This window comes from Chinchilla lanigera, unplaced genomic scaffold, assembly GCF_000276665.1.
Source record: "Chinchilla lanigera isolate Chin_1 unplaced genomic scaffold, ChiLan1.0 scaffold00022, whole genome shotgun sequence".
NCBI classification, from domain to species: domain Eukaryota; kingdom Metazoa; phylum Chordata; class Mammalia; order Rodentia; family Chinchillidae; genus Chinchilla; species Chinchilla lanigera.
The window spans coordinates 648,490-663,842 of record NW_004955423.1 but is presented as its reverse complement, the minus strand read 5'-3'; the positions used below and the strand labels follow the sequence as shown (position 1 = coordinate 663,842).

Genomic DNA, 15,353 nt, shown 5'->3' with positions numbered 1-15,353 from the left:
TTTTTTTGGTTTTTCTCCGGTACCGGGAACCGAACTCACGACCTTGCGCTTGCCAGGCAGGCGCTTTTGCCGCTGAGCTAAATCCCCAGCCCCTGAGCTAAATCCCCAGCCCCGAGACCCATTCTTAGTGCAGTGGACCCTCAAGTTATGACTAGCCTGACATATGAACAACTTGGGTTTTGACTGGAATTTTAGTTTTAACTTATGACCAAAGTCCTGAGTTATGACCCAAAAGCTGGTCACTTGTGCTTCCAGATGGTCTCAGATGCAGATTTAACCCTTGAAAGTTCTGGAACATTACAGTGTCCTTTCCTGTGTGGGGTTAACTGAGAAATCCTGGGCCAGTGTCTCTCTAAGGACACAGCGATCTGCCTGTATACAGGAGAGGGACTTTGAGGGCTGTGTAGAGGAGCCTGAGCCTTCAAATGACAACTTGAATTACAACCAGCCCTCGGGAATGAATTGAGTTTGTAAGTCAAGGGCTCACTGTAGTGTCTATTATTCTGAATATTATAAAATAATCGCTACCTTTATTGGACTCATTATATCCAAACAATACTTACTGTTTTGTTGTTAATGTGCCCTGCATATTACAGGCGAAAGAACATATCACAAGTCATATTAGAATGCTTAGCTCCTGCTGTGGCAGTCAAACTTCTTCCATTTACAATTCTATCAAATGAGGACAATTAAGGCTAGAGTATAAAGACTGCTCTATGAGATGGCATATGAAAGTGCTCAACATAGTTCTGACTCATAAGCAGGTTCCATGAAATCCCTTCTTTGCACCCATGACCCCAGCCTACCCTCTGCCTGCCTTTTCCTTCCTCAGTCCACTTCTACAAATAAAGAGGCATACAATAAAGCTCACTGTCCCTGAGTCAGTTAGGGTCTAGTTCATGGTCTTTGAAATAATATAGCACCCATGGTGTAGACTTCTATTCTCTTCCTAACTCTCATTGATACTTTCTTAGCTTCCTAATGAATATCTTGAGTTAGTGAATCAACAGAAGAAGGCAATAGTAGAGATAATCCACAAATATCTACACATCTGATTCCAAAGTGTGTTATTTGGTCAGCAGCTTTATCTTCCTAATCCTATTTTTTCTTAGGCTAGCCTGAAAAAATATGTTCCCTGAGTATATGAAAAAATATGTTCTGGTTGATTAGTGGTGGTACGTGGCCAGGCGCATGCAAGCAGAGGAAAAGTAGTTCCAGAAACCTGGCTACTGATAATTCAACAAGATAAACACCATACTACAATAAAGCGTTATGTACACATACTGACTGTGTTGACAGTCAAAGAAAAGTAGTTGATGAATGCCTGTTTTTTCAAGATGTGGAGAAAGGTGGTTGCTCCTGGTTAAGGAACAATTTTATGCCTCGATCAGAGGTAATTTCATATTAAATTTTGGCTGAGTTCGGCTTCCTGATATGCAATTTAAGACCTGAAATCCAAATATACTTTGAAAATCCACTGTAAACCCTAAATAGTATTTTACTCGTGCCAGGCCTAATCTTTTGCCGAACAAAGAAATAAAAGAGGAGAGGTGTATATGTTTGCTTTAACTCAAGGGTAATCAGAGGAATAATGCAATAATTTTTCTAACTATGATTTTCTCCACAAGTAGATATGCATAAAGACACATGTAAGTTATGTATATAAATATGTAAACATAGAAGTGTAAAATGTTTGTCTACACGAGGCTGCACTTGCCCTCCGTCTCCTTGGATTTGGAGAAGAGGTGTTGCGAGAGGCCTGTGGAAATGATTTCTCCACAGGTGAGAGAGGCAAAGCTCCCCAAACGTCTACACACTTCCTTTCCCTAGTCTGCTAGCCATGACTTTCTTTATTATTTTTCTCTGTTAAAAGCAAGGATCAGAAAAAAGACAGGCTCGGGTTACATGAGACTGTGAGAGTTCTTTTGGGGTAGGTGGTCTGAGACTAAGTTCTGAAGTCACGGGGCCATTGCTCACAGAAATCCAGAATGGAGCCCAGAGCCACCCTCCCTGGGACGGCTAGACACAGTCCTGACTCTAAGCCAGTTCACTAAGGTTAATATTAAGGTTGCTTTGTAGTCCCTGGCTAATGTTTATGCAAAGTGCTTGCATCTGAGAAAAATGTCCATCTCTCATTTGTTGGGAAATGGTCCCCTGGTTCAGGGGTGGACATCCACGTGGTTCATAGCAACAGCTAGTGTGTATGAATGTCCCCACTGAGCCTGGACACTCTCAATTTATCTCAGAGCCGCCATGAAGGTGGGCACGGGGAACCCAAACACGGGAGTACTTACTCATGTGGCGGGCTAGGATAGGACATGGGTGTGTTAAGTGCTCTGCTCTGTGTCTTTTTCTCATTTTTTCCCTCAACATCAACCTTTTAAGATCCTTTCTATTGTTATTTTGGAATTTTACAGATAAGAAAATGGAGCCTAAGAGAAAGACCGTGACTTTCTCTGAGTGACACTGCTAAGAAGAAGCAGAGATCCTGGACCATTTGTCCTCACAGGACAGGTAAGAATTTCCCAGCAAATGCACCTCTACAGGGGCACAGTGATTCCAGATTCAGGGAGTGGGACATTCTTCAGGCCACTCCAGGGCTGTTCAGTAACAGGAGCTCTGCCTTTTGCTGGAAGAGAGAGGTTCTCGCCTTTCTAGTAATAGAAAACAAAGCCTGTGAATTACTCTCATTTCCTATAATGACACAAGACTTAAAGATTTGCTCTTAATTCTCAGAGCTTCGGTTAGTTTTCAGTATTACAATCATGCCACATTTATTTGGATAGCATAATTTTCATTTTAAAGAATATATTTGCTTCACTTTCCTTAAATGATTTTTTTTTCTTTTTTGGGATAGGCAGGGAGGTGGGCAGGAAGCTGGGCAGGGAGGAAGTGTTCCGATCTCTTCAGTATGAATCCCATTAATGAAAAACAACCTGTGCAGCAACAGGCTTGCTTCTGCTCTGGGGAGACCCAAGCGCCACCAACAAAGGGTTTTCAGGCCCTGACTGCTATTGCGAGGTCCTCACCTTGGGCTGGGGTCAGGAGGTTTTCAAGGCTCCTCCAGGCTTCCCAATTGCAAGAACAAAAGCAGGAAGGTCCAGGATGGACAGCAATGGCTCACTGCTTCCTTGCTGCTCACTTTGCCCTACCATCTTCTCTTTCCAGTTTCTCCCCCGGGTGCTTTCCTTCTTACTCCCCGCTAATGGCAAGAAGATTGGAAACTGCACCATCACACCCGCTAGGCTTCTGCCACCACCAGAACCCTCCTAAGAATTCCTGGGGAGGCCACTGACCTGCAGCCGTGCTGGCTTTGCAAAGAGGCACGGAGAGGTCCGGGTGTCAGAAGGTGATCAGCAGCTTCATGATCCCTGGAGCAATATCAGCTCAGTAGTTGAGCCTGACTTACATGAAGTTTATTTATATTTTGTTTAAAAGTTAATATTTAGTACTTTACAATGTGAGAGTAGTTTGCATGAATTAGTCCAATTAATTCTCCAAAAAGGGTAAATACTTTAAATACCTCCATTTTACAGATGTGCAAATAGAGGCACAAAGAGAAAGTGTTCGCTCTCAGGCAGCCTCAATCTGGACACTGAATTCTTAACTATTAATATATATTAAGTTGGATGCCTGGTACTACATTAAGCACAAGCTACCTGAGAAAAATTATCCTTTAAGAAAACAACATATTTATATCATGATACAAGTGTCAAGTTAAGCCAGGCATGGTGGTGCATGCTTGTAATCCCAGCATTCGGGAGGCTGAGGCAGGAGGATCACTGAGTTTGAGGCCAGCCTGGGCTATATAGTGAGCTCAAGGCCAGTATGCACTACATAACTAGACCCTATCTCAAAAACCAAAACCAAACAAACAAATGTCAAGTTAAACAAAAGATAAGAAATATTCTTTACAGAACTTCACAAAACCATCGTGAGAACCACTAAACTATTCTGTAAGAATGAAGAAAGAGAGCCTCCTTCCAATCAAAGCCCCTGTGCAGGTCCTGCATGCTTTATAACAACAGGGGGTGAATTGTAGCGGGCCTGGCCACACCACTGAACGGTATGGGCTGGGCAGACAGAGGCACCTGGAAAGGAGGGCAGTGTCAATGGCATACTTGTACAAGAGCATGCTAAGGCCCCCAAATCTAGTAAGTCTGTAAATATACAGATTATCAAGCCTCTTTATCTGGAAATTTCAATATTGTCAATCTGGGTTGATGCTCAGGAATGTGTCTTACAAAAAGCGGTCAAGATCATTCTTGTTTGTGGACAAGTTGGGAACGGCTTAGCAATTACCTGAACTTTGGTACTACTGCCACTATGCCTGGCACCTTCCAAAAAAACACCTAGGGAAGTGATGGCAAGCCTTTCAGAGACTGAGTACCCAGACTATAACCCAACACCCACTTATTTATCACAAAGCGCCAATGCTGCAATTAAACCTGAATACTGAGGTTTTAGTTTAGAGAAAAAAACTGTTACCCAGTGCTTGGCTATTGGGGCAACTTGGCTCATGTGGCGACAGAGAAGATTTGTGTGCTCGTTGCTGCACACATGCCATAGGTTCGCCAGCTAGGGGGCATGTGCTACCCACTGCCAGTGTTCTGGAGGGGGAGTGCCGCTAGGGAAACTATGGAGTCTCCAGGGCAGCAGGGAATCCTCAAGAGTATTGGCAACACATAAAACCAGCCTTGTTCTTAGGAGTTACTTATCCTTGAGACACACAAGGCCAGGATAGGAGGCTTAGGTCCTGAGGTCTTTAGCCTACTTCCCTCCCCTATTTCTCAGGGCATCCTCTATCTTCTAGTGGTTTTAGATGATCCAAGGCCCAGGCTCCACCCACCGGTGGGTGTGTTCAGCTCTTAGACCTACATATTCCCTGCATTGTGCGGCCTAGAACTTGAAAATCACTAAGGCATGCTCCCTGATGCTGAAGAACTCTGTTCTCGCCACTCAGCAAGAGATGGACAAACTGACAGCTCACAAGGGTAAAGCTTAGACAGGGGTCTAAGAGATGTGAAGAGAGAGCCAGGGAGCATAGAGGAGTAAATGACCAAGCTTATGTCAAAACGGAAGGCACAGCTGAGGGCTGAGTCACAAAGAATGAATGCGTAGAGGGAGAAAGGGAAAGTCACTCCAGGCTTTAGCAGACATATGTTTTTCTCCCTTGGGTTTCTTCTTTTTTGGAAACATTCTCTCCTACTTCATAGTTATCCTGCTCATAGTAATGTCCCCCAGGAGGACCCAGGCCTCCCAGTCAGAGTGGCCCACTTCCAGAGATGCAGGGACAGGTACAGGAATTGGCAAATAGGGGAACTCGGGGCGAATTATTTAGGCTGTGGGAATGCCATCCCTTCCTTTGGTGGAAATTTTGGTATAAGGATGACCACTGAGAGCTGTCAGCAGCTGAACCGCCATCAGTTGAGAGGGACTGGGCAAATGCTTTGGGGATGGAGTCATCAAGATTTTAAATATGGGAGTGATGTGAGCAGATGTGCGATTGCAATGTAACTCTGGTATTAGTGTGAACAAGTGCTGGGTCTGGCAGAGCCTGGACCCTGGGGTGCAGGGGAGAAGGTGCTGGAACAGGTTAGTGCAGAGACCACAAGCCCTCTGGTCCCCAGACAGCCCAGAAAGCACGGAACAGAGCCGAGAGATATTTAGGAGGCAGAGGAGACAAAGCTTGGTGATAGGATGTGATAGGGAGCAGAGCGGTCAGCAGGGCCAGCTCTGAATTCAGGCACACCCAGAGTTGGATCCTGCCTGCTACACCCAACAGCTGTGGGATCTTATTTAACCTCTTTAAGCCTTGACTTCTGCGTCTGTAAACTGGCAGTGGTCACAGTGCATACTTCATGGAATTATTATGCGGTTTAAATGAAGTTAATGTGTACAAAAGCACATAGCGCAGCATCTGGCACAGAGTAACACCGAATAAATGATAGCTCTTGGGTGGAGACTGAAGAAGAAATACAATTAAAGATGACCCTAAAATCCTAGCATGGCAATTTGGACAAATGCTGGCGTCCTTAATTAGAAATGAGAATGTAGGAAGGTAGGTTTGATAGAGAAAAGCCGAAGCTTGTTTTTTGGACACTTAATCTGAAATGCCTGTAGACCCTGTGGGCTGGTGTGTCCAGCAAACAGCTGGCCTCAAGACTTGAGGTTTGGTGAACCAGGCAATAGATGATCACTGAAGTCATGGCAGACAGAGGAGGGCTGAGGACAGACGCAGGCTGCAAGGGGAGGAGCCAGCCCAGGAGTCATAGAGCAGCTAGGAGGAAGGAAATGTGAAGAGGAAGAACCTGAACAATTGGGAGGCTGTGGGAACTGTTGCTTCTTCTGGGGGTTGGAATGAAAGTTTAAACCAAGACCACTGACCCCTGGGGCCATCCTCAAGAAACCCACTCTGGCCCTTAGATAGCTTGCTGCCCCTTACCTCCAGGTATTGATCAGCTAAGCGTAGGGAGCGGTCAGTGATATTAAATATGTCTCTCCAGTCAAAGTTGGTCTTGTCGTCAGCCCGACTCTCTCGAGGACCCTTGTAGAGGAAGTTTAACATGGCTTCAACAGTAATGCCATCTTCACCAAGTTCTCTATTCAAAAGATCTTTTACTGTTGGGTGTCCCAGGGTATCCTTGGGAAGATGAAATAGAGTACAGAAATTAGAAATTTCAAAGAATCCTTGGTCTTGTGCTTAGACCATTTCCAGTTTTTAATGATTAGAGATAGAAACTCAAAGTCTCCCCTCAAAACTGGTCAGTTTTCTTCCATTACAAGGCGTACACCAGTCTCATTCCCACCTTACGCAAACACATAGGTGGGTGGAAGGGAGGAGAGCACGTACGAGGTGCAGGAGGGGAAAAGGGTGGGCATACAAAATGATACAGGGAGGCTTACTCTTTCAATAGATTTTTTGGGTGGTTTTCTTTTAGTTATAGAACTCATGTCTGTATAGAATTTATGTCTCTTGGGTTTGCAAAGTTGCAAATGAGACTGACAGAACATTCGACCGTCTTTGCAGTAACAGAGAAGATTCCATGCAGAGAGGCCCCTTGGAGTCCCAGCCCTCAAGTTAATTCATAAAAGCAAGAAACCTCAGGGAACCACTGGTCTTGTGGCAGCTTTTAGATTTCCTCTGAATTTAAGAAACACTCTCTACCCAAAGCCAGTGACCCTGCTGGGTGACAGCTTCCAGAAATAGTGTCTTGGTCCCTGCTTGTGATAGTTTGATCTAACTCCACTAGTCACTGATTGCTTCTTGGGAAAAGGAAACAAACAGAGCTTCCCTGCCCCTTCCTCTCCTCTTCCTTTCCCGTCCTGTAATGCAAGGCACCCTTACTCTGATCATGGTCATCTGTGTGCTGTTGGCAAAGAAATACCAGATCTGGGGCCCTACTTCTTTCCAGGCTTTGACCAGCTTCCTAAAGCGCCCCAGTTCTTCAAAAGTTGAGTTGGCCTAAAATGAGAGAGAGAGAGAAGAAACTGGTTGTATCCTGTTATCATAAACCAATAATGCTTAGGGAAGACTTCACAGAGTGTTTTTATTTTCCCAGGCTATTGATAGTTCCCAGAACACTCTACCCTTTCCCAGCCCTTGGATTGACAGAATGTAATTTGTCAGTATCTCAGAGGTACACATAATATTAATGATGCTATTGTCTCAGAACCTCATTAAAACTGTATTTGGACTCCTACTGAGCAAACACTCATTCTCCCTGTCTTTTTCTGTTCCAGGAAGCTAGGATTCAGAGAATTGTGAATGCTTCCTTAGGGATATAATTCAGCAGTGGAAAAGCAAATTTCATTGAAGGCTGCTGCAGAGGGATGGCCCTGGCAGTGGGGCTGGAGCAGAGCATTCCTCTAATGGCTGTGGAGGCAACCCAAGAGTCCACTTAGCAAAAAAGCAAGAGACTTGCTGCCAGAAGAACACATGAAAACACACACACACACACACACACACATACACACACACTCACGGCCCTTCTGGAAGGCCTAAGGTGTAAAGGACAAGACCAGCTCCGATCTTACATTTTTCAGTATCCTGCGCGCTGCAGGGGCATCAGGAGTAAAGAGGATTTTTCCCATCAGCAAAGGCTTTGCTGCCCTCCAGGCTATTTTGGTTAAAGGGTTTGACTCCAAGCTCTGGATCAATGCATTACAAAAGGGTGCTGCAGGGAGAGAAGGGACAGATTTTAAAGAAAGTCCCTGTTGTTATAACCAAGTACGGTCATTAGTGCATCCAAATCACATGTCTCACTGGACTCCACGCTGGGGGATTTCAGGAATAGCCTAAATTAGTAGGCTGTACCGCACCAACAACAAGCTCATCATTAGTGACAAAATGCCACAGTGCTCCTCTGTAATGGCCTCATCACTGACAGAAGGAGGCTGAGACCCCTGCAAGGAGCAGAGGCCTTTCTCAGACGAAAGGGAGTGAAGGGCAAACAGGACCCCTGGAACCTCAGCTTTAGCTGCAATAATTTCTCCTCAGTTTACTGCTTTCCTTTGCTGTGTGCAGCTATCTCGAGGTCCAGTGCTTTTTGGTGTGTCTCTTGTCATTTCAATTTTTCCCTAAAGGGTCCCCCAGCTGCATTTCTTCCCCATGCCACTGTGTTTATCCTACAGAAGAGAAAATGTGAAAGATGACGTGCTTTTGGGAATTTTCAGTCTCACACACAGATTTTCACTGCACTGTCTTTGTAAAAAAAAATGTTCCCCAGCAGTGTTGATTTGCCAGGGCTTTTTGACCTGAGCTGTGCTTGCAATTCTGGGTTGCCTCCTCATTTATCATTCTTTTTTTCCCCTCTAGAACTTAACCTCAGTTCAGTTACATCAGTGGGAAATGTCCTCTTTGTTCCCTTTCCAAGTGGGCCTCAGTGCTTTCAATGGCTCATAGCCAGAACTGTTTTTTTTGTTGTTGTTGTTTTTTGTTTTTTTTATTACCACCACTCTTTCTGCAAGGGAAAGCAGACTTTCTGGAAGAGGTGTCTTTGCCCACAGCCACTCAATGAGAGCAAGAGACGGTCAACTTCAGGACTGATTTCACCTGAAAGTGTTAACCAACATCCCAACCAACATGGGAGGCCAATTTGCACACAGACTCAGAAAACTTACTTGTTCTTTTGTCGTATGAGTAAATAGGGTCTTTCCTTGTGGAGTCTATCCCCAGGAAGGCCTTGTAGTTATTGTCTTCATACCAGTTGAAGGAGAACACCCGAGAGCCTCCTCCCTCTGGGTAGCCACACAGGAGATCAGACAGGATACCCAACAGCTGTGTGAAGGTCTCCGGGCCCCTGTCCTGCAGGAGCGGTCTGGTCACCCACAGCAAGTCTTGAACACTTGGCTGATGAATGAACTAGGGCAAGGAAAGACTTTGAGTTACCTTAAAGCAACCAGAATCAAGACACACACACACACACACACACACACACACGACTTCCACGTGTAAAAGAAAACCCCTATTTTCTCATCAAAAATTAATAGAACCATGGAAAACAAAAAACAAAACCTGCTCCCATCCATCTACTCAGGGACAAGGAGAAAAGGATGAACGTTAAAGAAAATCAAAGCATGAATTCCAAAGCATTTCAGTACTGCCCCTTTCCCTTATTTGAGTTCTTTGGAAGCGTGTCCTTAAAGAAATGCAGAGATGATTTCGCTGTAAGCCGGTTCCTATGCTCTGTTATCTCATCAAGATGGGAACACTGGAGAGGAAATGGAAAATAAAATGATTGGGGAATGGCTCTATTTAGAAAAGCAAGGTCAGGACAAATTTCTTTGGCCAAATGTTTTAGAATTATTTTCCTATATTTGGAAAATTATCTTTGCAGTAGATTTACTTTATCAAATGTGCTGAAATGTGTGGTTTGGATGTATGTGTGCCTGTGTGCCTGTGTGTGTGTGCACGTGCGTGTATGTGTGTGTGTGTGTGTGTGTTTAAGATTCAGGCAAAAACAAAAAAAGATTGAAGTCTCCATTCTTAGAACACTTTTCAAATTCTGTGCCAACTAAGAGAATTGTGCCGGCCCTCTCCTTGCCTTACGGATGTCGTGGCTGTTGTTGGCCACATCCCTTGAAGGTAGCTCTGCGATGCTCAGAACTAGGTTGAAGGCTGCCAGTGTCTTAGTTCCCATAAAGCCATTTGGCTTTGGTTTAGGGAAAAATATAAAATAAAAACAATGCCGCTTTTATTTCCCAAGCACACTTTATTACTCACTTTCAAAGGCACTTGGGAATTTAAAAAACCATTAGGATTCAATCAGGTGAGACGGAAAACATTCTCCTACTGCAGTAAGTGATGTTTACCTGTCAACCCTCTCTTTGTCCACATGCCAACGCTTGCCCTCTGAAACTGGCGATCGCCATGTGGAATCCACACGGTGAGTCATGCCTATAATCACAGTCTATGCTTCAACAGTAAAGTCGGAATCTCAAATTGCTTCAATAACAGTGAGTCTTATGACAGCCTTGGGAGGGGTACTACTGTTATTATGTTGCTTATTTAATCAAATAACTCAAAGATGAAGGGGCTGTTTTGGGGTCAAATGGTTTAATATTAATTAATACAAACTGCACCATCTGCTTCAAGTGAGTTCACAAAAGCTTTGACTTGCTGTTTAGACAGGCCGGAAATCTTCTGGAACTCCCACACAAAGCTAAGAGTGTTGATGCACTTTGGGGAATTTTTACAGTCTCTATCAGCTTCAACTCTATTATACCGATAAGAATTTTTAAAATGCTATGAAGAACAGAATGTGAGAGACTCCCACTGCAGCAGGTGGCATCAGTACAATGGGCCCTTTACTAACTCTGCACAGCAGTATTCCTGCCCAGGTTGACCTTAGTTTCATAAAAACAGATCCAGCTATGCAATTTTCCACCTTGGCTGAGCCTAAGTCAGCTAGGAACACTAAAGGAGGAAAAAGTTGGGTGAAGATTATGTTTCACCTATTGCTTCCCTTTCATAATTTTTATCATGCTTGAAGACTATGTTTATTTCATGTCTCTCTTCCCTGCTGACTGTATATCCCACAACAGTAGTGATTATATCTGTCATTATGTCTATAGCACCAATCAACTATTGAGTGGAAGAATCAGTTTCTATGCTGATTCTTGTGCAATCAGATGTTAGTTAAAATGTGCACCTATTTTTGAAACAATGCAAAAAAGTCACTGGGGGGGATGAAATAAGTCAGTGTAGGTAACACACTTAAAAGAATGCCCATAAGCATTATATTAACATGACTATTATTATTTGTGGTATATATTCACATGGATTTTAAGTACATAAGAGCACCATGGACCACCTCAGGACCTGAATTCAGTTCTTAGGTACAATTGTAGGTTCTCTGATGATTTGTACCATACCAGGCAAATTGTATAAAATCAGAAAGAGGATTCCTTTCTTTTTGCTCCTACCCAGGAGCACGGTCAAGTAGAATGCGAACAGTTGCTTTGAAATTGCTATATGAAAAGAGTAAAAGGATTTCTCCTTGAGTGGGAGTGAGGTGCGATGATTTGATGTAATAAGTGCTGGCAAAATGATATAAGTGCATAAAGAAATTAGAATTACTAGCACCCAGCCATTTACCTCTTGAATTCTTGGTGACATATCAGATAACGTTCTTCCCCAGGATCTCAGATCGATGCCTTTAGAACTGCTGTCTAGGAGTGTGGGAAGCTGTAATTGATAGAAAAATATTTTTAAAAATAGATGTCATTATGTACACATACTCAGGTGCTATCTGACCTCCTGTAAGCTTGAAAACCTTTCCCTCCCTTCTTTCTGATGATAGGAATTTTTTCTGCAAGATTGCTTTCAGAAACAAATTTTTTAAAATCTACTTGGGAAAAATCAAAGGTTCTTATTCCAAGTTGCCCTGCTGGGCTAGTCAATCACAAATAGTTTCATGGTGACATTAGATACACCAGAGTGATTCTGATCGCTGGCTTAGTGATACCACACAAGACTCCCGGAGGAAGGAAAACAGAGCGCAGCTGTCGGAGCGCGGAGGGAGGCTGCTGCGGAGGGCGCGCATCTGTTCACCTCCGGGCTTTGTAGGCACTGCCAGACTTCCTCGTGTCCCGCAGGCTTTCCCCCATGGGTCCGTTTCAGGCAGCTCGCACCTCTTCCTCTGTTCAACGCTACTCTGTCATGGAAGATTCCACAATAACATCGCCTTGCCTTTAAAGCTGCTGCTGGCAGGAGTCAGAGAGAAGTCCCCTTGCCAGTTCTTCAATAGAGGGCAGTGTTCAGGTGACCCCAGCCCAAAACTCAGACTTGTTTACGGATTTGGACGGGGAATGTGGACACCCTCAAATTTATTGCCTCCAACTCCCAGAGCCTGACACGAACACCTTGTATTCTGAAAACTGAGTTTGAATCCTGACTGACTTTATTCCTCTTGGTTTCAAAAGTGATTGATCCGGACTTGGGAGCGCACCCTGTAATCCCAGCACTCGGGAGGCTGAGGCAGAAGGATCATTGCAAGTCTGAGACCAGCCTGGGCTACAAAGTGAGCTCAAGCTCAGCCTGAACTGCATAGTGAGACCAAAAAAAAAAAAAGATTGAATCCCTGATACCCTGTAAGAATCTTTTAGGGATGAGGTCTAAGTTTTAAGATAGCGATTTTCAAAGTTACGTGTGCACCTAGAATCGGCCAGGAAGGAGTCCTGAGTAGAGTGGGAAGGAAGGAAGCAAGCAGGTAAGAATCCGTACCAAGGCAAATTTATCAGAATCCTGTTGATCCTCCTTTCTCGCTCAAGATTGGTAGAGATGCAAAGGGACCCAAGAGACATATCAACAAGGAACCGTATGTGGCTTTTGATTCCGATCTGGACAGACCAGCTCTCACAGTGGGTAATGGGCATGGGCTGGGTATTGGGTGATACTGAAAAATTACCATTAAGTTTTTGGGAGTAATCACAACACGATGGTTTCGTTAAAACCAGTTCTTTGTTAGAGATACCTAGGAAGTGTGGAAGGGCGAAGTGACATGTTTGTTGCCTGTGATTTACTTCAAAAAAACATTAGGGAAAAAGAGTGAAGAACAGCTAAAATAAGAACTGGGCACACACTGATTAACAGTTGAAGCTGGGTGACAGCTGTGTGGGAGTTCAAAATTTTTTTTACTCTACTTTTAAACATATTTCTAGGATAAAATGTTTAATAATAAAAGGGTGTTCCTTCATATAAAAATAAATAAATGATTGAATAAGTGAGTATTAAGTAAGCACTTCCCCTATCTTTTTCCCTCCCCTACTAGGACTGCTGGCATTCACTTCTCTTGCAGGATATTGCTCCAGGACAGCCTTCTCCCTGGTCCCTTTCTTTATTTCCTCCCTTCTGATGCGTCTTCTACCCTGGGACCTGAGTTACTTAGCAGGTCAATCAAATCTTGTCACTTCTGCTCAGAAACCTGCAGCTCCCAACTGTCTCCCAGAGAGGTCGGTTCCAGTGTTGGCCACGCATGGCCTGGCTGAGCCAGTGTCCACCAGACAAGCACGCTGGGCTTCCGTCTCCCCCGTGTCAGGCTCTTGCTCTCTCCTTGGCTCTGCTTTCCATCCCCCATTCTCCTTTTTTGGCAAAATTCTACTTTTTCAAGTCTCATTCCTAACACAGCTACCTATAGACAGACAGCTGTCCCTGGGCAGAGTCAGGCGCTCCTTTTTCTATGCTTCTTGGCTTGCCCTTGCTCTGTTATGTTCTCTGATGGTGCCTCGTTTATTGCTTTCCTTGCAGTTGTCAGCACTGAGGATTATTCTGTTTGTTTACATGTCATCTGTCTCCCTGGCTAGTTTCTCAGTCCCGTGTGGACAGGAACCATATCTGTGTGGTAGGCTCCCAGCAGACACTCAAATAATTTTTGATAAATGGGGAATGTTCCCCACTTCCTCAGTACTGAGGATTGTACCTTGGGCCTTTGCACTGAGCTCTCCCCAGCTTTTTCTATTCTTCATTTTGAGACAAGGTCTTGTTAGTTCCTAAGTTGTCCAGGCTGCACTGGAACTTGCAACCTGCTGTCTTTCAGGGTGCTGATTTCTCGATGTGCGCCACCATGCCTGGCCAAATATTCTTACTATGCAACAAACAGACTGATTATAACTGTTCATATATCTAATACTTCTTGAAATAGCATGCTCATTAAGACAGTGATTTAACATTTTTATTTCTATCACTTAAAACTCTTACCTGTTACATTTTCTGTAATATTGCAAGAAACATTTGTGAATCCCATCTACTAGGAAGTAGAATGCAGTTTCCTTAGAGACCATGAATGTATGGTTAAAAAAGCCTCTGCAGCTGGATGTGGTGGTGCACACCTGTAATCTCAGCGCTCAGGAGGCTGAGGAGGGAGGATCTTTGTGAGTTCGAGACCAGCCTGGGCTACAAAGTGAACTCAAGCCCAGCCTGAACTGCATAGTGAGATCCTGTCTTAAAAAGATGAAACAAAAAGACTGTGCAAAACAAGTCTGCTTTTAAGTTACCTTTTTTAGAAAGAATAAATAAATTTTAGCTGTTTTGAAGTCAAATTCCCTTACATTGATGTCCTACTAGAAATGGAGAGCTGGGCTTGGTGGCGCACACCTGTAATCACAGCACTCTGGAAGCTAAGGCAGGAGGATTGTTGTGCGTTTGAAGCCAACCTGGGCTACAAAGTGAGTTCAAGACCAGCCTGAACTGCATAGTGAGTCCCTGCCTGAAAAAGGCACACACATATACACACATACAGACACACACACACAAATAGAAATGGATACAGTGAAGAAATAGTAATAACTCCCTGGAAATTCATAATTATTCAATTTTAATAATTCAATTGAATAATTCAATATTGTCCAGTTAGTTCTGAATCTCATATAGAACACTTAGGCCTCCCCCCACCCCAATGTAAGTACTAGCTACCTATATGAAGTGAAGCGTAAAGTTCTCCCTGTAATTTATCTTTCCTCTTTACCCAAGGTAACCATTATTAAAATTTTGGTGTAGATTCTTCTAAAAGCACCAAACTTTTAATTATTGTATCTTTCCCTTGGCTGACAAATCCATAGACCTCCACATTTTGATCACAGTTTGTAGTAAGCCATAACAGTTTATGTGTATGAACTTGTAGAATACCCTAGCCATCTCTAAAGACCAAAGCTTCATTCTAAGAATGAGATCTGTACTGTCTTAATCTTAGTCTATTTCAATTGCTATAACAAAATAACATAAATTGGCTGTTTGTAAGAAATTTATGTCTCATGGTTCTGGAGACTGGAGAGTCCAAGATCAAGGCTCTGACAGGTTTGGTAACTGGTGAGGGCCTATTTCTTAGAACACACCACTATGCTTCACGTGGTGG

At 43.7% G+C, this 15,353-nt stretch overlaps 1 protein-coding gene across 1 annotated transcript in view; it reads right to left on the bottom strand.

Moving 5' to 3' along the window:
- Window positions 1-15,353, bottom strand: part of Abca4 (ATP-binding cassette, sub-family A (ABC1), member 4) — a 126,605-nt gene that overhangs the window by 74,860 nt on the left and 36,392 nt on the right. The window contains exons 7-11 of the mRNA XM_005385003.2: window positions 11,600-11,689; window positions 9,124-9,364; window positions 8,038-8,177; window positions 7,349-7,465; window positions 6,446-6,643 (exon numbers count right to left, since the gene is read on the bottom strand). Of these exons, the coding sequence (XP_005385060.1) occupies window positions 6,446-6,643; window positions 7,349-7,465; window positions 8,038-8,177; window positions 9,124-9,364; window positions 11,600-11,689 (786 nt within the window). The remainder of the gene's footprint in view (window positions 1-6,445; window positions 6,644-7,348; window positions 7,466-8,037; window positions 8,178-9,123; window positions 9,365-11,599; window positions 11,690-15,353) is intronic.